Source organism: Taudactylus pleione, unplaced genomic scaffold, assembly GCF_031769625.1.
Source record: "Taudactylus pleione unplaced genomic scaffold, aTauple2 ptg000092l, whole genome shotgun sequence".
In the NCBI taxonomy this organism is placed as follows: domain Eukaryota; kingdom Metazoa; phylum Chordata; class Amphibia; order Anura; family Myobatrachidae; genus Taudactylus; species Taudactylus pleione.
The window spans coordinates 3,839,969-3,863,496 of record NW_028284494.1 but is presented as its reverse complement, the minus strand read 5'-3'; the positions used below and the strand labels follow the sequence as shown (position 1 = coordinate 3,863,496).

The 23,528-nt window shown below is 42.4% G+C and overlaps 1 protein-coding gene across 2 annotated transcripts in view; it reads left to right on the top strand.

Moving 5' to 3' along the window:
* RAB3C (RAB3C, member RAS oncogene family) overlaps positions 1-23,528 on the top strand; it is a 348,243-nt gene that overhangs the window by 29,200 nt on the left and 295,515 nt on the right. For both annotated transcript variants that reach the window (XM_088469460.1, XM_088469459.1), the window contains exon 2: positions 11,274-11,501. In XM_088469460.1, the coding sequence (XP_088325586.1) occupies positions 11,274-11,501 (228 nt within the window). The remainder of the gene's footprint in view (positions 1-11,273; positions 11,502-23,528) is intronic.

Genomic DNA, 23,528 nt, shown 5'->3' with positions numbered 1-23,528 from the left:
TGATGCTACCACCACCATATTTCACAGTGGGGATGGTATCATCAATGGTGTGCATTGTTTGATATGGACCAAAGATACCTCTTAACATTCAAGCCAAAATGATGTGGGTATTCTTCATCTCCTCCTTTTTGCCCACCCATGAAGCAATCACATAACTTGCTTGAAAATAGACGCAGGTCTCCATCTATAATCATCTGTGCTGCTGCCTCGCCCCTATACGTCTGCTTCTGAAGGCAGCCATCTTTATTATCCACCATGCATAAAATCCATCTAAAATCAGCCCCTCTGAATAGCCCACAATTACTTGTATCTGACCTCTGTGTGACTACATTTTCTGGTGGGAGGGGGCCCATAGATATCTACTACAGACCCCCCCCCAGTGTAAAAATGCTACTGACTGTGTATATGTGACTGCATTTTTTCTAAACCCCCCAAAAATTAAAGGCTTTTACACTGAAAAATACGGGATGCAGTCAGGATATCGGTGGGAGTTATCCCGCCCACCGATATCCCGACACCTACATCCTGACATGGGACTAAACATAGGCGTCGAAATCCCAATGCCTATCATTAGCTCCACTACGGAATTGAATGAAGGTATGGTGGGTGTCTTAGCGTCTAGCTGCGCGGGGTGGGTTAGGTTTAGGGACGCCCTGGGGGGACTTAGGGTTGGGAGGTGGTTAGGCTTAGGCACCACTAGGGGGGTTAAGGTTAGGCACCCCCCTGGAGGGTTTGGTTTAGGGTGCGGGTAGGGGGGTTAGGTTTAGGCACTAACAGAGGGGAGGGATAGGGTACTTACCTTCAGCTGTCGGGATTTCGACCCGCCGGGCTGCCACTGTCGGTATTTGATCCGCATTACATATAGGTTCCGAAAAATACAATTGTATAATGGTATATATATACTGTTTATATATATATATTTCTATTGTGTGCGGTCTAGTATCACAGCAAGCTCAAAAATTAGGGGTACTGCTGTGGGTGTCAAATACTCCCCCCTCCACATTAAAAGTCAATGGAGCATCAAATGGAGCTATTTGATGCGATTTTAACACAGGTGTACAGATGTGTCCCAGCTTATGTAGCCTCAATCCGTACTCCATGCAGCACGATATGCCTGGTGTGAGTGAGACGCTAGGCCCCGTGCATCTCTGCGAATACCGTCATTGGCATACTTGCCTACTCTCCTGAAATGGCCGGGAGCCTCCCGATAAAGCAGGCAAGTCTCCCTGCCGGCTGTTCACCCGCGCCGGACCCTCCCGCAGCTTCCACACAAACCCCCACAGATTACTCTAATTGCGCTGAATCGCCTCATCATGGCCCCGCCCCCTGCTTCACAATGCCGGTAATATTGGCACAGCGTAGTGGGGGCAGGGACAAAATGATGCGAACGCGTGGTCACGGCCCCCGCTCCGCCCTAATGCCAGGTAATATCCTGACCACGCCTCCTATGCCATGCCATGCCCCCCGCTATGCCGACCTGGCTGCCCCCTCCCAGAGTGTTGCCAAGCATGGTCATTGGCCGTCTCTGCCGCCCACTTCCCCAGTCCGCGGGAGACTTGTCTACATTTCCGGGTGGTCGGACCACTGTTAATGAATGTTAATTATATAAATACTAATATAGGGGTAAAAACAGAATTTTACCTGTTTATCACCACACAGATTCAAAACCAAAACACATGAGGGTGGTTTTGCCAAAATCAGAACACTAAGATACACAATTACTCTCCCGAAATGGCCTCCCGAAAATCGGGTGTCACTCCCGACCACCTGGAAGACTTGTCAAGTCTCCCGGAACCGGCTGCCTCCGACCCGCTCCCCCACCATGGCCGCCCACACCTCCCGTGGCCGTCCACTTACTGAGCAAAAGTGGGCAGTCCGGGAAGGGCGATGACGCAACTCGTCATTGTAGCTCCGCCCCCCGCTTTAGAGTGCCTGTAATATCAGCTCTGTACAGCAGGGGCGGGGCCATGATGACGCGAATGAGCCAACACGCCCCCATACTGCCCACCTGCGGAGATAGAGCCGACCTGGCTGCCCCCTTCCCGGAGGGGGCAAGCTAAAAATTCTGTAAGTATGCACTAAGATGGTTTTAGCAACAAAACAGAACCGAAACGGAAACATGGGGACTGCACGCATCTTTAATAAAAGTTATACAGTAAATATGTGGATATGTATATTGGCAAGCAGGATAGGGTGGGATAATAATACTCCCCACTCCCCCTCGATCTTTACAGCCTGAGGGCCTGATTCAGAGCCGGACGCTATTTGCGGCCGGTTGTTCCAAAAAGGGGGCCGGCTATTTAAATTGAGCGCTCACTCTTTGCGGCTTGTTGACGCCTCTATGTCTGAGCGAGGAACGAAAAATGCGCTCGCTATTTTGTAAAGACGCCCCTTTGCCGTTCGCAACACACGTCATCTCCGGTATTTATTAGATTAATCGGGTACATCGAAAGGCATCTGAACTGTTCGCAGTGCTTGTGGTAGGTTTTTCCTACTGCAATCACTGCGAGCAGTTCAGGCTAAAAGACAACCAAGTGACGTGGTCGATGTCGCTCCTTTACTAATTATGCACTCCCATTAAACGCCCTTTTTACCGTTTGGCACGCCTGCGTTCAGATCTCCACTCCCCCGTTTTCAAGCACCTTCCCGTTACCACCCACAAACGGTACATTCTGTCAATCAAATTAGCAGCCCTTCGCTGTTTTGCGAGTGCACGATTTCCGACCACAATGACTGGTTTGCGCATGCGCATTACGACCCATATGCATGCGCAGTTGTGCGAACATCGCTCAGAGAGAACGAGCGGCTCTGAGTCAGGCCCTGAACCCCTAATTATGATATACTGTACAAGGTAGATAGACTGGAAAGCTTACTACAAAAAAACTCACCCAATATAAAGACGACTTAATATTATTTCATAGACATACAGTATAAACAGAATAATAAAGCATACTCTTGAAATGGTAATGCAGACAGCAGTTAATGTTTGAATGTCCTAGTAATTAGGACACACTGACAAGTACAGGATACGGAAGACTGAAGCTGAAATGTCCTGTTGTCAGGAGTTATAATTATGAGCGTAGAAATGGTGTGCTGTATGTCAATGATGTATATGGTCTGTCAATTTTTACACCCATAATTTCCATCATGCATTGTTCAGTAGCCACAAGTGCCATCTTGCCAAGGCAATCTGGCACCTATAGTGCACCAGTGAAAAATGCGAATAAAGACTGGACACAAATTTAGGGAAAACGTAAATAAGACACAAATAAAGACACACCCCATATAAAGCCATTTATTGCACTCTTACCTTCCCATGGGTCCTGAGAAAAATTCCCCCTCCCAAAAAAACACAGCCTTTGGAGTCCCTGAAATAATGAAAATAGTCTGACTGGACCAAACGGAGCTACGTTCATATTCTTTACCTGGAGCTTTCTCATGGTTCCTGAGGTCTAGAGTTTCAGCCTACAGCTGGGTAAAATTTGGGTGGACCCAACGTATGTGCCTTTTAAATTATTTATTTTCTGGAGATTTTTTTTTTAGACACACAGAAGCTTAACAAACTCCTGCTGCCTAGCACCTTTATTTACATTTGGCTAGGAGTCAACTACAATCTGAGTTTATGGGAAAAACCATTTGTGACATGTGATTGCTAGAGAGAGAATATCGGGCATATCTGAAGAAAAAGTTTCTAGTGTATGGAGCCAACTTCATTGATGTTCACTTGGACAGTTAATCGTTCAGTAGGCTGTTCTGATGAAAAAGCTGCTAGTGTATGACCATCTTTAACTGTAAGTGGAACACTAAGGGATTGTTAAATTTGTAAATAAACCTTTTAATATATTCCTTCCTATAAACCTCTAAGATTCACCTGCCTAGAACCTCTAAGACAAAACCCTGCCTAAAAACTCTAAAACAAAACCTGCCTATAAACCTCTAAACACAACGCTAATTGCGTACGCAGTATGATCGCAAATAAAGACAGGAGTGGAATCTTGTGGTTTCAACGCACAAGTATTATTCAGGTAAAAGTACAGTCAGTTACACGCAATCTATACATACATAATTTAGGCGTAAAAGGAAATAATACAGACCAAGTACGGTTATACATACGCTGCGCCTCTGGACCCAGAGATAGACTTCTGACTAGATATCCTCAGTTCACCCAAAATTCAGCATCAACTGGCAAACCAGTGTTTGGACACGTGTATGTATTCCCCCCCAGACTGAAACAGGACAAAGGGGAAACTTCCTGCTGATCTCATTGGTTCCCAGAGGAGGAGCATATGTAACGACACATTTAACAGGTTGTTTCAAATAGACTTTCCCTGCCTCTAACAGCCGGGGTCTTTCTGGTAACGCCTCCTGTAACATTCCATCAACTAAAACATTTTGTTGCTTATAAGTTCTTCGATCCGTAACTTGAGTTTGCATGATGCGATCTCTCCACCGATAACACCGGGATTCTGTAAAAAGCATACGCATCAGAACGAGACCAAACATACCTTGCTTATCATGTATAATACCTTAGATATCAAAAACCTCTATTTCTTAGCATTTAAACTAACTTAACCAACTTGAATCATACAATTTGATGCTAATGGAACTTTATGTGCGAATATGTAGTGTGTGGGTATTCGGGGTTTGGTAAGGACGCTAGTTATTAATGGGTGAGATTTAAGTGCATAATCTCTCATACACGAAGTGAACATCCAGCAGTGTGGATGGCTGAGAGTTGTAATTCTACATGCCCTCTGTCAGCAGGCCCCCACCTGCTGTGTTCAAAGGAAAACAAAATCTCTTTTGTTCTCACAGACTCTTGTGTGAAGTGCAAATGTATTATCACCTCAAACTGTGGGATTTGGAGCCATATTCAGGCAAATCCAATTGTGTAGATATTATATTACAATTGCCACAACTATACTCTATCTGCATCCAGGGATTCCCAATTTGTATGTAAAAATACCCATTGTCTCTTCTTATTTACTTCTACTCAGACAGCTGGTTTTTCCCGTTGCCCTTGGTAGGTAAACAAAAACATTGCCATCTGTTCTTAGCTCCTGGGTTATAACTTGAATTAATACTGACCACACAAAATGGTGTCTTGCGATCTCATTTCCAACATGAAGTCTTGCGGCCATTCGCAAGATGGCGTCACTGCGATTCAATTTTAAACTGAACTTGTCTCACTCAATTATTCAGCTTCGACAGTCCACCCTTTGATAGCAAACAACATGCTATCACATCCTAATTTGAATCTGTTTAGCCATGCATGAGAATATACCGTTCAATGTTATTATGGTATGACACAGTATGGTCATTTGAACCATTCAGATAATGCGTCTTCGGGAGGGACATAAAACTGCCCTTATACGCACACCGCGGATCCTTAAGGGATCATGGGAAAGATGTGGGGATGCACCTATCCTATAAGGAGAGCCTTGGAAGGGGTTGGGACTGCATTACCTAAGATGACTTAAAACAACATAAACGTTATATCCATGCACGACCACTCAAACTCAGGCTACATTGTTATACACTACGTCATAACTCAGGATTGAATTACAGTTCTTCCTTATTATTGTTATTCACATTTTCACAACAATTTACTGTACTGAAATTGGACCGGCACTCCCCTGATTTGGTATAGCACTCCTCCTCCTGACTCCACTCCATCAGCTCACATCTCCTTTATTGGTCCCCCATCACAGACACCGAGCATCCCCAAACAGATCATCATGACAAAAAAAATAAAACTCTGGAAAAAAAAAGAACTAGGATGACCACAGCAGACCACTCCATTGCTTGAAGCACTGATCTACACATTTCTTTAGCTCAGATATCTTACCGTCACCTTTTTAATCCTTCCGGCACAAGCTCGCAATCGACAGGTCCACGTTATCGGCCTTGTCTCTGCCTTGTATTTCCACCGGTTGGTTAACCTCCCTATAGTGAGCGGAATGGATCCACGTATCTTCCCTGGCCACCCTTTGAGGATGCTGTATCGTCATATACGGACCTTTCCACCGATCAGTCAAACAACCTGAGCTAAAAAAAATTTGGATCATAACAAATTCTTCCAGATTTGACATCATGACAGGTTGCATTAGACATGTTAGTTAATAACACTTCCAATTTCGGTTATTCTCATTCATCTTCGTGAGACCCTGCACAGTAACCTCATTATCAATTTTTCACATGAGGCTGCCTGTTTGGACAGTATCTCAAAGGGGGGGCAAATAAAGGAAAAGACAGTCTTTAGTGTTGTTACCCATCATCTTACGCATGTTCTTGAAAACGTCACCTGTAAAATAAGTCCCCCTATCACTTTTAATAATTCTAGGGATATAGTATCTGCATACAGGTTCTTGCAATTAAATCTTGTTATTAATAGCTACTGCTCTAAATAATGCCTGTGCCGCTGGGTTGGATAGTTTTCCGAGTAGTCGACCTCAGCCTGGCATGGCTGCCGTTTATCCTTAGCAACCTTGTGTCCTATGAGTGGGAGATATAGCACAACAGTTTAATATCATTTAAACATGACCCAAAATACAACAATAAATCATCCACATTTTACATTAGAACAGATCCATTGATAGGTTGAAAAAATTATAAACAGTCATATAAGGCCTGGGAGAAGATACTGGGGTTACCTATGAACTCATGGGAAACTCGTGTTCCTGTGTGGTGTTCTTTGCTTTGCAGTACTTATGTGTCCCACTTGGTGACAGTTAAAACATAATTTTGAACGGGGTGGATGAAAAGATTGTTGTGGGATTTGAGCAAGAGGGAAAGGTTGTGGGTATGGGTAAGGATATTGCGGGGGATATGAGTATGGGACCTGTGGTTGTGTATGATATGTGGGGTAAGGATGTGTTTGCTGTGGTGTGGGATTGGTGAGGACGTGTAATTGTTCAGGTGCAGGTGTGTGTGTGGGTGCAAGTGTGTCGGTTGGCTGTGATGTTATTGTCATTCCTTCCAGAGCTTGTATACTGACAGCCATTAGTTTTTCGCTCTGGGTCTCTCTCTTTTTGGAGATGTTTTTATCATGTTCTATGGCAGACTCTATGAGGTTATCTATTGTAAGTCCCCTTCAGCCAGGTTGTGAGGTCTGAACCCGAATCTTTAAATCGTCTTTCAGACCGTCCATGAGTACCGTGACTATCATTCCCCTGTGGTGAGTGCTATCTTTAATATCTTCTATCCCAGTGTACTGGGTGATAGCCTGCAGAGCCCGGTCGCAATAGTCTTCTGCAGTTTCACTCTCCTTTTGCTTAATTGTGAAGATTTTGTTCCAGTTAACTACTACTGGAAAATATACACCCAATTGAGTCACAATGTGGGAAATGTTACCTTGGTTTACTTGGTCTGTTAAGGGAATGTCTCCATCCAATACATAGTCCATGATAAATTTTGTCACGTCGGTATTGTGTGGCAGGCAGGCCCTTAACACTACACGCCAATCTTTATTAGTGGGCTCATGAGAACTACCCAAATTTCTCAAAAATCTTTGACATTTGGCTAGTTCCTTTTTGGGATTGGGGAAATCATTTATGATGGAATTCAGTTCTGCTCTTGTCCATGGACAATGCATTACTACTTCCCTCGTGTGCATTACACCGTTTGCATCTGCATTTCCATTCGGAACAGTTATTGTCCGAATGGGATGCAGACAGGCAGCGTTGCTACCTCTGACCTGGTTACCTGACTGGGGGTTTAATCTGCTGCTGCTACGTATGGTATTAACAACTTCCTCTATGGGTGCAGAGTGTGTTAACACTTCCCTTGCTGTTACCGATGGAGATGGCGGCGCCACCCATGATTGTGGTGATGCAGCATCTATCATTTGCACAGCATGGGAAATGGCAGACATTACAATAGGCTCATCATCCATATCATAAACACTTTCTTTATGGTTGCTTAAGAGAGGGTACAAGTTGCTTGTTACATTTTTATTGGTATTTTTGGTAACCGTACTTGCACCTCCATCCACATAAGGTGGGGGAGGTGAGCGTGAACTGCTGGCAATACTCTCTACGACGCTACTTTGCCGCACGTGCACGCCAATTTGCGGCTCGCCCGTATTGCATCTCAGCGTCGTGGATGTATTTTCTGGCAATGCGTTCGCAACGCTAGTTTGCGTCGTTTGCACATTTTTAAGCCAAGCATCCCCTTCATGCTGCCATATTTTTTAAACATTCAAAATACTTAATCTTTTTCTCTCGGGATCGCACCATACTGATGTGATCCTGGACATTATCTAACACATTTTTATCAAAACTACCAGTTCTGGGAAACGGTCTAACACTCTTTCTCGTCATATTAAACCATATATAGTATGCATAATACGACGGGCTGATCCACCTCCATTAGCAGCACATCATTGTCTAACATTTCTACTGTTTGCGTGGCTCCCATTCTGAGACAACTCCTACGCTTTTCAATTAAAATTTAAACTGGTGAAAGACAATCAAGATACTTTCACTTACCTACGGACGTTATTTCTAGATGCGCCAGCTCACCTACAGACGTTATTTCTAGATGCGCCAGCTCACCTACGGATGAAATTTCTAGATGCGCCACGCTCACCTACGGACGAAATTTCTAGATGCGCCACGCTCACCTATTATCTCTCAGCTCACAATCACACCTAGTGCGGCTCAACTACAATGCTCAAATTTTATTGAACACTGCAGTCACACTGAGAGCCGGTCCCTAACAAAAATAACAAACCATACACCTGCTCTGTGTACTGAACGGTAAGCTGCTTACCGAGCGGCTAGGCTAATCCTTGCACCTAGCCCTTAAGGATCATACGATACCCTTAACTGTCCAACACATACTCACTGTTACACACTTTTTCTCTGCGCAGAAAATAAACGTTTACCCAGATATTGGTAGATAGAAAAAAAATGTAAACCTCAATGGCTTTGTTCAAACATGTGGCAGCAGAACCGGAAGTGCGTATACGCTTATTGTGCGACCGGCCGCATACACAATTATGCGACTACCACACAAGCGTATAATGACTTTTTAACTGCGTATGCAAAAATGCATCTCAGCTGCATACTCAATACTGTGGCACCCCTCTAAACGTAAGGTTCTATCAACAGAGAAAAAAAACTTTTTTTTTCCTCTCTTGTCCCTGAATTCTGATCAGCGCTTCCTCTACACAATAACCGGCAGTACGCTCTCAGCAACACTGTGGTAATGAAAGACTAATGCATCTTTCAAAAGGCGCCTCCACCCTTTTGCTGAGAGAGAACTGACGGAGTGTTATCGTGTATCAGATAGTGTGATAAACCGATGAGCCCCCACTGTTAAATTTGCAAATAAACCTTTTAATATATTCCTTCCTATAAACCTCTAAGATTCACCTGCCTAGAACCTCTAAGACAAAACCCTGCCTAAAAACCTCTAAGACAAAACCTGCCTATAAACCTCTAAACACAACGCTAATTGCGTACGCAGTATGACCACAAATAAAGACAGGAGTGGAATCTTGTGGTTCCAACGCACAAGTATTATTCAGGTAAAAGTACAGTCAGTTACACGCAATCTATACATACATAATTTAGGCGTAAAAGGAAATAATACAGACCAAGTACGGTTATACATACGCTGCGCCTCTGGACCCAGAGATAGACTTCTGACTAGATATCCTCAGTTCACCCAAAATTCAGCATCAACTGGCAAACCAGTGTTTGGACACGTGTATTTATTCCCCCCCAGACTGAAACAGGACAAAGGGGAAACTTCCTGCTGATCTCATTGGTTCCCAGAGGAGGAGCATATGTAACGACACATTTAACAGGTTGTTTCAAATAGACTTTCCCTGCCTCTAACAGCCGGGGTCTTTCTGGTAACGCCTCCTGTAACATTCCATCAACTAAAACATTTTGTTGCTTATAAGTTCTTCGATCCGTAACTTGAGTTTGCATGATGCGATCTCTCCACCGATAACACCGGGATTCTGTAAAAAGCGTACGCATCAGAACGAGACCAAACATACCTTGCTTATCATGTATAATACCTTAGATATCAAAAACCTCTATTTCTTAGCATTTAAACTAACTTAACCAACTTGAATCTTACAATTTGATGCTAATGGAACTTTATGTGCGAATATGTAGTGTGTGGGTATTCGGGGTTTGGTAAGGACGCTAGTTATTAATGGGTGAGATTTAAGTGCATAATCTCTCATACACGAAGTGAACATCCAGCAGTGTGGATGGCTGAGGGTTGTAATTCTACATGCCCTCTGTCAGCAGGCCCCCACCTGCTGTGTTCAAAGGAAAACAAAATCTCTTTTGTTCTCACAGACTCTTGTGTGAAGTGCAAATGTATTATCACCTCAAACTGTGGGATTTGGAGCCATATTCAGGCAAATCCAATTGTGTAGATATTATATTACAATTGCCACAACTATACTTTATCTGCATCCAGGGATTCCCAATTTGTATGTAAAAATACCCATTGTCTCTTCTTATTTACTTCTACTCAGACAGCTGGTTTTTCCCGTTGCCCTTGGTAGGTAAACAAAAACATTGCCATCTGTTCTTAGCTCCTGGGTTATAACTTGAATTAATGCTGACCACACAAAATGGTGTCTTGCGATCTCAATTCCAACATGAAGTCTTGCGGCCATTCGCAAGATGGCGTCGCTGCGATTAAATTTTAAACTGAACTTGTCTCACTCAATTATTCAGCTTCGACAGGATCTATTCACTTAGGAGTGTTATCAGCCATTTAGGGTACCATTGTCAGCTTTCCAATGTGGCAGCTACATCATATCGCAGACATCGACCCCTAAGAAATGGACGATCTTGGGCATGGAGCCAATCAATCTGTGATTGGGCCATTGTCCAATACAGTATGTAGTTGAGTAAATTGCTGCTGCAATCAGGGTGTATCAATGTTTGGCATAAAGTTTTCTATTTGGAATCTATATGGTGTGTCACTATTATAGCCCCAGGAGGTTTAGCTGACATAGAGACTCTCCAAAGGTGGAAAGAAATAAGAGTATGCACATTGAAACACACTAAATATAATCAAAACTGTACAACTTTATTTAATAAAACAAACAGAATATATCTAGTATGTATCATGTTAAAATATTTCTATTTAATCTGTTTCCTTTAAAAATACGTCAAACGTTTATACATACTGTAAGTATAAAGGGAGATTGCACAATTGTGTTGTTTATTAGATCTAATTGTTGAGCGTTCAATAAAAAGAACCCCAAGTAATCTGTATGACTTCATCTATTCCAGATGGCATCTGTACAGGACGCCAGATATGGACAGAAAGACACATCCGATCAGAACTTTGATTACATGTTCAAACTGCTTATCATCGGAAACAGCAGTGTCGGCAAAACTTCGTTCTTGTTTCGTTACGCCGATGACTCATTCACGTCAGCTTTTGTGAGCACGGTTGGGATTGATTTCAAGGTTAAGACCGTCTTCAAAAATGAAAAAAGAATTAAGCTGCAAATCTGGGTGAGTTACGTGACTTTTTTTTACTCATAAAACTTTTGTCGTTCTATCTTGAGGCCATGAATCCCCAAAAAAAAAACTAATAAAAAGATAGAAACAAATAAACATAAACGTTCATTATTAAACAAAGCACTAACACATAAATCATCTTTGAGATTAGATTTAACGGTGCCTTTGAAAACTCAATAAATAATGCATGCTGGTGTTCCTCATATTTCATCAAGTAGTGCAGGTCTCATACAGCGGTAGAAAGATGGCAGTCACAATTACCATTCACTACGCTCTTAGACTGATCTATTTTGTGAACTAACAAAGAGCTATAAAAGCATTCAGCTGTTTCAGTGTGTCTATTTTAAATTGCATGTTTAGTCGTGGTGTCTGTATTTATGATATGTAGCTGAAGCACAAGGAAGGCTTCAGAGGACAGTCTTAAGGTTGTTCCCGGTGGAATGAGATAAGGTTCTTGGATACAGAAGGTTAAGTAAGCCACACAAACCAGTATCTTGAAAAAAGATATAATTTATTACAACAGATAACAAGATATGGAAGAATAATAGTTACTTAGCTTCGGAATATAAGATGGTTACACGATCCAGGAGCCTCCTCTCAGAATAGAGCTGGAACGAACAATATCCTGGCCACCAGTTGCAGTCTCTGGTCCAGGCATAGGGCAGGCCACTGGAAGCTTCTTTGTTCTTCGTTTATATAGTATCCTACTTGCATACCCATCTAACTCTTACTAATATGGGCATAAACCTACTTCAAACTACTTTATTGGTTAACTACTGATAAGGACTTTCTAAAACTTAACGCAAGCGTACATCGCAGTAGACAGCTCCTTGTGGATTTATGGCCTGTCTGCTTTCCACATTCCTGTACCATTTCATGCCTGATACACCACTTCATGTCTGATACACACATAAGAACCATGAATAGAAATGGCTGTCAGTAGCCATTTTGCTATCCCAATACAATCCACCCTTGGGCTTATGGTGTGGAAGACATGTATATCAAGTTCTCATAGGAATCTTTCCTCCTAATCGGCATCAGTTTAACAGAATCCAGCGTGTTACAACATTTCCCTACACAAAGAAATAATACCTTGGTCCCAAGATGCATACATTATAATCATGATTCCATAGATGAGCATGTGCAGTAAGCCAGTGAACCAACCCCCTATTTCTGAACAGGGTTGAACCACCGTAACCAACTTTCCTCATAATACTGTTTTAAAAGCCGCACTGCTCTCATGGTTAACAAATGATGCAGAATCTGCTTGGTATTAACTTGATTCCCATCTGTAAAAAATGTGGTAGGTATCAAACGTCCCAATGTACAATTACCAAATCCCCCATAGGGCAACCATTTGTGGGCCTTTCTCCCACAGAGGTAATACACATTATCTGGAAGAATATATGGAATATTAGCCACCACAGTGTATACAATGGCCAAAAGATCTCTGCTCTTATCTGGATCAAGTGTTAATTGCATCATGTCTGGGGTATCATTATAATTACGTGTAATGTTTAACAGAGCCCACCATTCCCTGGCAGTATTAACTAATTGAGCTCCTACATCCCATATTTGAAATATCTTCCTACCCACCATACACTCAGACATCAACAATCCCCTTTTATATGTGAATAATAATACATATGATTATATCAAATATATCAGTTACTTATAAGAAAATTAATATCAGTAAAGTAAACTCAGTTCAATTAAATCTTGAAAAAGTCTTGAGAATATTGGTGAGTGTGGATCCAACCAATATAAGGCACAAGTTCAGTCTTGCACAATGCACATAGATGTATGTAATGGTTGTGCTGTCAGATCTTTTAACTCTGTTGTCCTCCTGGACTCTCTCTCCTGTATAGGAAATCACTTTCTGGCCATCGTCATCTCAGTCACATCTCCAGCGACGTTCTCTTATCTCCTGCTCCAACCAGCAACCTGTTGGCTTAAACAAAGAGACAGTGTGAGATAAACCATAACAACAACACAAAATAAACATTTACTTATCCTGCTGCAAATATCTCTTACACCTGTCTATATTCTCTTCCTACTAAACATTTCTTCACAACAACCTTATCATAAGTGTTTGTGTCTGTGCACCAGATATCTTACTTAAAAAGTTCAACCTTTTACCACCCTCCGGTTATCAAAATATATATATACTGTATACAGCCTGCTCTAAGCACCCAACATTGTATATATATATGAACATTCCTGTTTCCTAAACAACACATCCATTCATTCAGTCATACTGATGTCAGTTTTGTGAATGGTATGAAGCATAGAAATCCCAATATACTCCATGTTGTTTCTGTAAAATGGGTGTCTTTGTCTGATTGAATCCTCTCGGACATCCCATAATATCAACAAATCAGTCTGTCACATCTTCAGGAAAGTCTCTTATCTTGTATCACTCTGCTTGAGACAACTTCACTCCTGTATGACAGTGTTTTGTAGCTGTTCAGTACAGCACTCGTCCTCCATCTTCTTGGTGGCAAATGATGATTTCAAATTGCCAGACTTATACAGTCATTATTTCACAGTATATGAGGCCTTCAGTAGCAAGCAAGGTAGGCCACATTCCCAGCTGTTGGCAAACACAACAGGTTTTTGCAATGTCTCTGACAATGATTTGGATATAAGGAATCCCTTTGATTTGAGCTTGTTCGAATGCAGCGTCAGCTCCGTAATGGCTTAACAGTTCTAGCACCATCAGTGCTGTCTTTGCGGTGAATTGCACACCATGTTCTGTGCTCAGATCACTTGTGCACACACCATTGAAGCTGCAGTTGTGTGTATCAGCATGTCCCACGTCGATCTTCCAGCTTTGGACAGCAGCAGATATAGACTTTGTGTCAAATGTCCATTTCTCAGTGTGAAGACTTACAGGGCATCCAGTCTTGTCAGTGACTTGGAAAACAGTCATAAATGCAACAAGTTCGCTAGCCCCTTCTTCTGTCTGTTGGCTGTCAGCTTGTAAAGATAGCTGTTTTGCTTCAGCAATTGTCCACAACAGTCCTGTGTGGGTGCAGAGAGCACCATAGTCCATGAACCAATAATGCTTTCTGTCTTGGAAATCTTCCCACCACGGTGGAGCTGTGATCATAAAGAAATCCAGTATGGACAGTTCAAACATTGGTTTCAATTTTACTCGTCCAGCAAGTAGTGCTTTGATCTCCTCAATCAGCATCAGAATTTCTGCCGTTGTCATTAGCAACTGTGTGTCTTTCAGCTGCTTCAAAACCTTTGGCCGGTAAGGCTTTGTAAGGAAATACACTGGGATACAAATTTCATAACCAAACACAAAATCTGCAACTTTGTCACTACACAAACCCGCAGTCAGTGTGTGTGATGCATGTATGCCCCTTGTGGTTGGTCAGTGTGTACCCACCAACCCCTCCTTCACAGTGAGCAAGTAAACCATGAACATCATTGGCAATAGATGTTTTATCAGAAAACACATCTTGTTCACTTTTTGCAGTTTTAAACTCAACAATGACTCGTTGATCATGCCATGTAAAAGTAATGTTGTCACAGGGGGAGTCTTCAGTCTCAGGGGTATGGTCTATAACTGTAATCCTGCCTAATCCCCACCCCTTGCATTTTGTCTCATTAGGCAAGGCAAAAGGCATCATCACCACCCCTTCACTTAGCAACAGCCCTTTCAATGGCCATGCAAACTCATATTTTTTTTCAATCAGTTCACAGTGAATGGCAAGCTGGACAGTCTTAGGCAATACATGTATACCATCATTCACCTCAACAGTACCAGAAATCAATGGCATGTTATCAGAAACCTCATCTGCATTCAATTTTGACTCCGATTTCTGGACATATTCTTTGCATTCATGGGTTTCAACATTTTGTTCACATGTTGTCAAATCATGAGACATTTCCATCACACAACTCCTCTGATCAAACACAATTTCTGTTTCAAGTTCTTTCTGACACACTTCGCAGTGTGTCTCAAACTCTCTAATTTCTACACTTTCTGTGTGTAATAAATCAGCACTTATTTCTGCGCTAGCTGACATCTCAGCTATTACTTGCGAGGATTCACTCCCCCTCCCTATGGAATTTCTGGGACAATGTGAATTCAGGCTTACTCTGTCTGTGAGACAGGCTTTCTTATCACTGCATTCTTCTCAACAGATTTTACACTTCTTTCAGCATATATTGGTCTACGCAAAATGTCACTATTTTTACTCTTATCAATACCAGGCAGTGAAAAACCAACATTATGCTTTTTCTGGAAATCAGCCAGCTGAAATCCCAATTCATTTTTCAACATATTTGCAAATTTCTTGAAAATCTTAAAATGCATTGTTCTTGTTTGTTTCAACAACACAAACACAAATACAGTAAACAGACAACATACAGATATACTGTGACGTACAGTATACACTTTGTGACTGATCAGGTCAACCTCCCTCATTCACTTATGAGACAGAGGATTTTTTACATGGGTTTGCACAACACTATGTTTGCACAGCAATGCTAAGACAATCGACTACACATTCCAAGCAGATTTATGACTATTAACTCTCTGTATCCCACTTCTGACACCACTTTAATGTTCCCAGTGGAACGAGATAAGGTTCTTGGATACAGAAGGTTAATTAAGCCACACAAACCAGTATCTTGAAAAAAGATATAATTTATTACAACAGATAACAAGATATGGAAGAATAATAGTTACTTAGCTTCGGAATATAAGATGGTTACACGATCCAGGAGCCTCCTCTCAGAATAGAGCTGGAACGAACAATATCCTGGCCACCAGCTGCAGGCTCTGGTCCAGGCATAGGGCAGGCCACTGGAAGCTTCTTTGTTCTTTGTTTATATAGTATCCTACTTGCATATCCATCTAACTCTTACTAATATGGGCATAAACCTACTTCAAACTACTTTATTGGTTAACTACTGATAAGGACTTTCTAAAACTTAACGCAAGCGTACATCGCAGTAGACAGCTCCTTGTGGATTTATGGCCTGTCTGCTTTCCACATTCCTGTACCATTTCATGCCTGATACACCACTTCATGTCTGATACACACATAAGAACCATGAATAGAAATGGCTGTCAGTAGCCATTTTGCTATCCCAATACAGGGGTCTATTTACTAAGGGGAGAAAAGGGGGTAAAACGCTAAAGGCAGAGAAAATCCCTGTACATACCGCTTCTCAGTATGTACTAAAGGGATGTTCTCTGCCTGCAGCCTGCCAAGGCTAAGTGCAGGCTACAATATCACACTGCACCTGGGGCACTTAGCGCTGCCATAGACATCTATGGCAGCGATAAGTGTCCCAGGTATTACTAAGGGGATTGGGCACTTACCGTCAGGTGTCTTCTCCAGTGCTTATACCGCCTCCTGTAGCTGCCGGTATCTGCTTCTCCTCACTGGAGAAGCAGGACTTGAGCTGCGTCAGTTTGGCCATTTGTAAATAAAGTTTGTTGGAAAAAAAAATCATTGCGCTGCCGGCCGGGGATGGTGCGTCACATAGGGCTTGCACAGTGTTTCATACAGCCTGGCACCAGCATAACGTGAGTTTGTAGCGAGCCAGACCACTGATCACTTTGTTGATCCGAGCGGCGGCACATGGGCCCCTCCCCCAGTTCAGACTGCTTGCATGATGCTAATGCCGGTGGTGGGTGTCAGGTGGGCCCTAAGACTCACCAGGCCTTAGGCGTCCACCTACACCGCCTTGTGGATTATGTGGCCCTGCTTGTCACAACACTCTGTAGAGGCAGCCATGATCTTCACTTGGAACTATTGACGTCACTTGTTCTCATAGCCATTGATTCATCCCACAAAATGGCTGCCTCCGCTGTGTATAGATTCATCCCACAAAATGTCTGCCTCCGCTGTGTATAGGCAGTGAGTACAGCTTAACTGGGGAAAATAGTTGTATGCATTTGTTTATTATTTATAAAGCAGAGACAACTTTGGCCAGAAATCCCGTAGCACCCTCATATGCATAGTGGCACTTTATTGTTTCATTCTACTTTTTGTTTTAGTGTTTTATTTGTTTACTACACTATAGATAGAAAGACATTTTTGGTTCACTGTAAGCCATATTTGTGGTTTCAATTCCTTTTCATTAAATATTTGTACTATTTATTAATAAGAGACATTGTAAAAGAAAAATCAATATTATAAAAAAATCAACATATTTTATTACTCTTATTAATGTAAGATAAACAAGTTGTTTCCTTATGTCTTAAATGTTTAATTGACAGTTGTTGACCTTTGTTAATGTTTGCATTTCCTATGTGATCTCTACCTCTGTTCTCTGATCTAGAGATTGTACTCAGAGTGCCGCTGTAATTAATATATCTCCTACTGAGCGCAACACAGATGTCACTGATTTCAGTCTTCATCTTTACATAATGTAAATGAATAAAGGCAATATTATCACTAGGAGGAAAGGCCCCCATACATCAGAGATTGATTGCAGCAATCGTGCAAATTGCAATCGATTGTGTATAAAAATCTTTCTATTTTTCAATCGATTGTGGCAATTCTGCAATCTGCAATCGATTGAAAAAGGGAAAGATTTTTATACACAATCGATTGCAAATTGCACGATTGCTGCAATAAATCTCTGATGTATGGGAGCCTGAAGTCTTGTATATCCCTCCCTAAACTACAGCTATTCTAGAAAATGCAGAGTGGGACATTTATGAAAACTATAAACACAATAATAAATATTCAATTTAATTTAACAAACATTTGAAAAATATGTAATTGCAATTATTTATTTATAGATCCAATATGCAAGAACAATTACATGAAATAAAACAAATCACCAGACATAAATTATAACAAAGCTTTTAATATAAAATCAAGGTAGGACCACACACTTAAATGTATACGATGCATAGCTATTAACATTCCTTAATTAACATATATACTGTAAATTGTAAAGGTGGCTGGTTAATTATTTTCGTGATATGAGAGGCCCCCGTACACAGTGTGATATGCACCTTGTGATGCGACTTGCGATCTGACGGCCTACGTATTTGGTGGTCCCCACACACGGAGTGATTGGGTGGCCGACTGCCCGATATGCCGGCACCCGCTCCCCCACCCGCATAGATCTGCATGGAATCGTACATCATATCCCCAGATCAAGTGAACATGCAGTAAGATCTGGAGGTGTGATGTACGCCCCCACGGAAGCGTGCACTAGCCGATATCATACCCACACACGGTACGATATAGCAGCGATATCGTACCAATCCGTCGGATCGGCTGCTATATCGCACTGTGTATGGGGGCCTTTAAGATTAGGAGGAGACCAATGCTGAATCAAACACAATGTGTTTCAGAACCTGTTTTGTCCCTAATGGTGAGTGCACACTGGAGTGATGGGCGTTCGTTCCAACAATTAAATGAAGGACAGAATGATCACTGGGCCTGATTCAGACCCAGTCGCAAGAGATGAGCGCTCGCAACCGGGTCGATGGTGGCCCAGAGTGCATGGGCACGACGGAGCCGACTCCGTCGTGTGCATGCGCGAGACCCGGATAGCAACGGGCAATCCGTCGCTCCGGGTCTCGCACCAAAGGGGGCATGCTGTCGATGTTGAGTGACAGCACGCCCCCTTTGGTTCGGCGGGCCGGGGGGTGGCTGCCCAGACGGAGGCGTTCCCATGAGAACGCCTACCGTCTGGGGGCGGCCCCACTGACATCACAAGTGATGTCAGTCGGAGTGCTTTCGTCTCTACCACAAGGGTCTCGTCGCAAGCCCGATGGTCGCGATGGTCAAGACCATCGTGACCATCATCCTGGCCGCTCGCATTAGCTGTGGGTGGCAACCCACATCAATGCGAGTGTCCAGGAGGCCGCTCCATAAAAAAAAAAAAAAAGACGCTTTGTCAGAGCGTCCGGCTCTGAATCAGGGCCACTGTTCCATCTTTCATGAGCATATCACAGGTAGCTAGCATTATCGTTACGTTTGTTGTTTTGAAACGGCAAGTCGGCCCCACATCGCTCCAGTGTGTACCCTGCTTCAGGGTAATAACAAACTTTACCATTTATATGTTGTCATCTTGGTAGCAATTTTCCTTTTTCTTGCAAAGACTTGCCGAGTGTGAGTTCTTCCTACTAACTACAGTCCTCATACACCTAGCGTCAATATGCCATACAGCGCAAGAAGCCCGTCACGACTGAGCCGCTCAGATAGGGGTAGTGTACCATCATTTTCTTTACATGTTGCGTCTAATGCTGGCCATACACGGTAAGATTTTCTGTCCAACCATCCAACTAGTTGGTTGGTTGGAATGAAAATCTGGTAATGTATGGGAGTAAATGATGATCAGCAATTTGCTCCTAAATGTTTTAAAATAGATTAAAATGGTCGTTCAGACAAGTTTGTTAAATGTTTGCTCTAAACAATTTGTTCAAACAACAGTTTTTGTCCATTTTCCTGCGTTTGGGAGCAAATTTCTGATTGTCATTTGTTTTCATACCTTACCAGATTTTAATTCCAACCAATCAACTAGTTGGATGGTTGGACAGAAATCTTACCGTGTATGGCCAGCATTACTCCCATCACAAACACAGAAAAACACCACTCACAGTGCACTACAGACACTGGGCCGCTACATTAACGGCACAAGAATTTATTTTAAACATGTACAAAGTCGCAACTGAAGCAGATTGGAATTTGACGCAAGAAAAAGCTGCGGCCTCTGCATCGTAGCACTTCGTATACAGATGTACAAAAGCTTCACATAAAATTAATCAATACAGTCTCGCAAATTAGTTTGTTGCTTCCATTTGCTTTATTTATGTGAATAGGATGACACGTTTTGAGCAAGAAAGTCGCTCAGTGCGCACAGAACCTGGTGCATCCAGGGTACGCGACCGAAGCCTCAGTGTATGAGGATACATCTGTATCTATTATAGACTGGAATTTTACTTATTTACAAATGGACTATTAATGCACATTGAGAGCGCTACAATATACTGTATTCATTAATCATTCTCTGTATTCCTTTTTTATCTTAAACAATCGCTGTGCAAATGAGCAGCTACTGATACACATTTCATTTATTCTGGTTTGCAATTATTGTAACTTCAAACGTACAGGGCCAAATGTAATAGGGTGAGAGTTTAGAACATGTGAGAGTTTAGCAGTAAGCTCTCACATTGGTCGAGTTTTATCTTCAAAATGGGAAAAAATCTGGATGAGATTTTATATCGTGAGAGTTTTTTTAAGTCTGAAAAACATGCAAGTTTGCTCTGTTGCTTTGTTCTCGGACTCTATTACATTGGCCAAGTTTAAAAGTGTGAGAAAACTCTGCCATTTTCTAACTCTCACCCTATTACATTTGGCCCATAATCCATCTTAAAGTCTAGCAAGTATAATGGTTGGGTACAATTGAATTGCTATTTTATTTTAATGACTTTGTTTCAGGAATATTGTATTAGTTACAAGTGACAACTGACTTATTTTATTCTACCTCAGATAAATCTTAATATTATTAATGGTTATAGATAGGTTTTGTATACACTTAAATTGGGTTTTTACAAGTGGAGATGTTGCCCATAGCAACCAATCAGATTCTAGCTATTATCTTCCAGAAGGTGCTAGATAAATGTTATGTAGAATCTGATTGGTTACTATGGGCAACATCTCCACTTCTGAAAACCAGCATTTTAGTAAATATACCCTTAAATGCTTTGTTATAAGTATTATGTGCTTTATTCAATATACAACAGAGAAAAATAAACTCTTTTTGTGGGGGCACTCTTTACTTTCACAGTTAAAATGTAAATTTTACTTTTGTCACAATAAAATAAAAAAACAAACATATATCTTCAAAGCACTCGTTATCTAGGAATATAACAAGTGACTAATCACGCAATTATCACTGTTGGCACACATAAGCATGTAAGCACTGAATAATCATTGACATTTGTTGGTATCATTCCATTCCATGTCAGATGGCCAAATTATATCAAACATAGGGGTCTATGTACTAAACCTTAGAGGGAGATAAAGTACCAACCAATCAGTTCCTAACTGTCATTTTTCAAAATGAAGGTTCCATGTACTAAGCCTCGGAGAGAGATAAAGTGGACAGAGATAAAGTACCAACCAATCATCTCCTAACTGTCACTTTACAGGCTGTCATTTTAAAAATGACAGTTATGCTGGGTACACACTGGCCGACATATCGGCCGTTCAATTGAACAGCCGATATATCATCTGTGCTTCAGCCAGTGTGTACCAGCGATATGTCTATGAATAACGTCGTTCACAGACATATCGCATCGGCTGGGCTGCACAGCCAATGCCTAATTTATCTGCAGATATATTGCTGCATTTCGCTGTGTGTACGGGCCAGCGGTGATTGACAGCTCACCTGGGCGGGCGACTGTAAACACCCGCCCAGATGTGATGTCAGTCACGATGAATCAGGCAGTCTGTATGCAGAACATATGTTCTGCACAGTCTGCAGATATATCGGTCAGAAGTTCACTCACCTTTAGAATGTGATTGGTTGGTACTTTATCGCTTGTCTATTTTATCTCTCTCCAAGGCTTAGTACAGAGGGCCTGATTCAGAGCCGGACGCTCTGACCAGAGCGCTCGCTCTGAATCAGGGCCCTCCAAAGGGGGTGTGATGTCAATCAACATCGACAGCACGCCCCCTTTGGTGCGAGACCCGAAGCGACGGCTACCCCGTTGCTAGCCGGGTCTCGCACATGCGCACGACGGAGTTTGCGAGCTTAGGGCACCATCGACCCGCATGCGAGCGTCCTGCACTCGCGAGCGGGTCTGAATCAGGCCCAGAGACCCCACAGCCTGTAAATTGACAGTTAGGAGCTGATTGGTAGGCACTTTAACTCCATCCACTTTATCTCTCTCCAAGGCTTAGAGACTGATTCAGACCCGCTCGCAAGCACACAGCGCTCGCAAGCAAGTCGATGTTTGTCCCCTGGGCATTCGCCGCCTCCGGCGTGCGCATGCGTGAGCCCCAACGAGCGACTGAAGTTCAGTAATTTCAGGGCTCGCTACAAGACGGGGAGGCTGTCGATGTTGACTGACAGCTCGCCCCGTTTTGTAGGCGGGGAGGGGGGTAGTTAGGCAAACGTAGGCATTCCCTTAGGAACGCCTGGCGTTTGTGGGCGGCCCTACTGACATCATTCGTGATGTCAGTAGTGTACTTCCTGCTCTATTAGAGCAGGGAGTCCACTCGGGCTTACCACAGGGCCTACCACAGGGTCTCCTCGCAAGCCCGATGGTCGCGATAATTGCGTCGGGCTCCAGGCCAGTCACAAAAGCTGTGGGTGGTCACAGCGAGCGGCCTGGTAAAAAAAAATAAAAATAAAAAATCTCCGCCCTGATTCAGAGTGAGCGCTCGCCAGCAGTGAGCGGCTCTGAATCAGACCCTTAGTTCATAGATACCATAGGTAGTATAATCAATTGCCAATGCTGTTATTATGACTGAACACAGACTCTACGTTTGTCAAATAATAAATCAGTCAACTGAAATATCCTGATATATAATTATAGCTGTGCTGCTATCTGAGAATTTCTCTTTTCAGAGAAATAGCAAATTCTAACCTTGCTATTCTGGTTTCATCTCATACTATTGAACCTGTGCAGGAAACTATACACAGACAGTGCTTCAATCAATGTAATATTTAACCTACCATATTGACTCTGCAAAAAATTTAATGTAATTGCATAATTTTTCATGCTTGGTTGCCCATAACAACCAATCAGTACTTTGCGTCTGACCTGTACTAGAACAGTTTACACTAATAACCTGTCCTTTTGTACACAATGTTATGCTGTTTTCATTTATGATGATAATTGTGTACAAAGCCCTTGCACGGACTAAACTGGGGGTTCATGACCAGAGCAGGGATAATGGCCTGCTTGGGTGGGCAGGGGGCTTATTAATTGTTCCCTTAGGTATAATGATGCTATATGGTTTTATTTTGGGGGACAGCAGTCAATTTAGGGGTTTTGGGCCTTTGGTTGGGTAATTATAC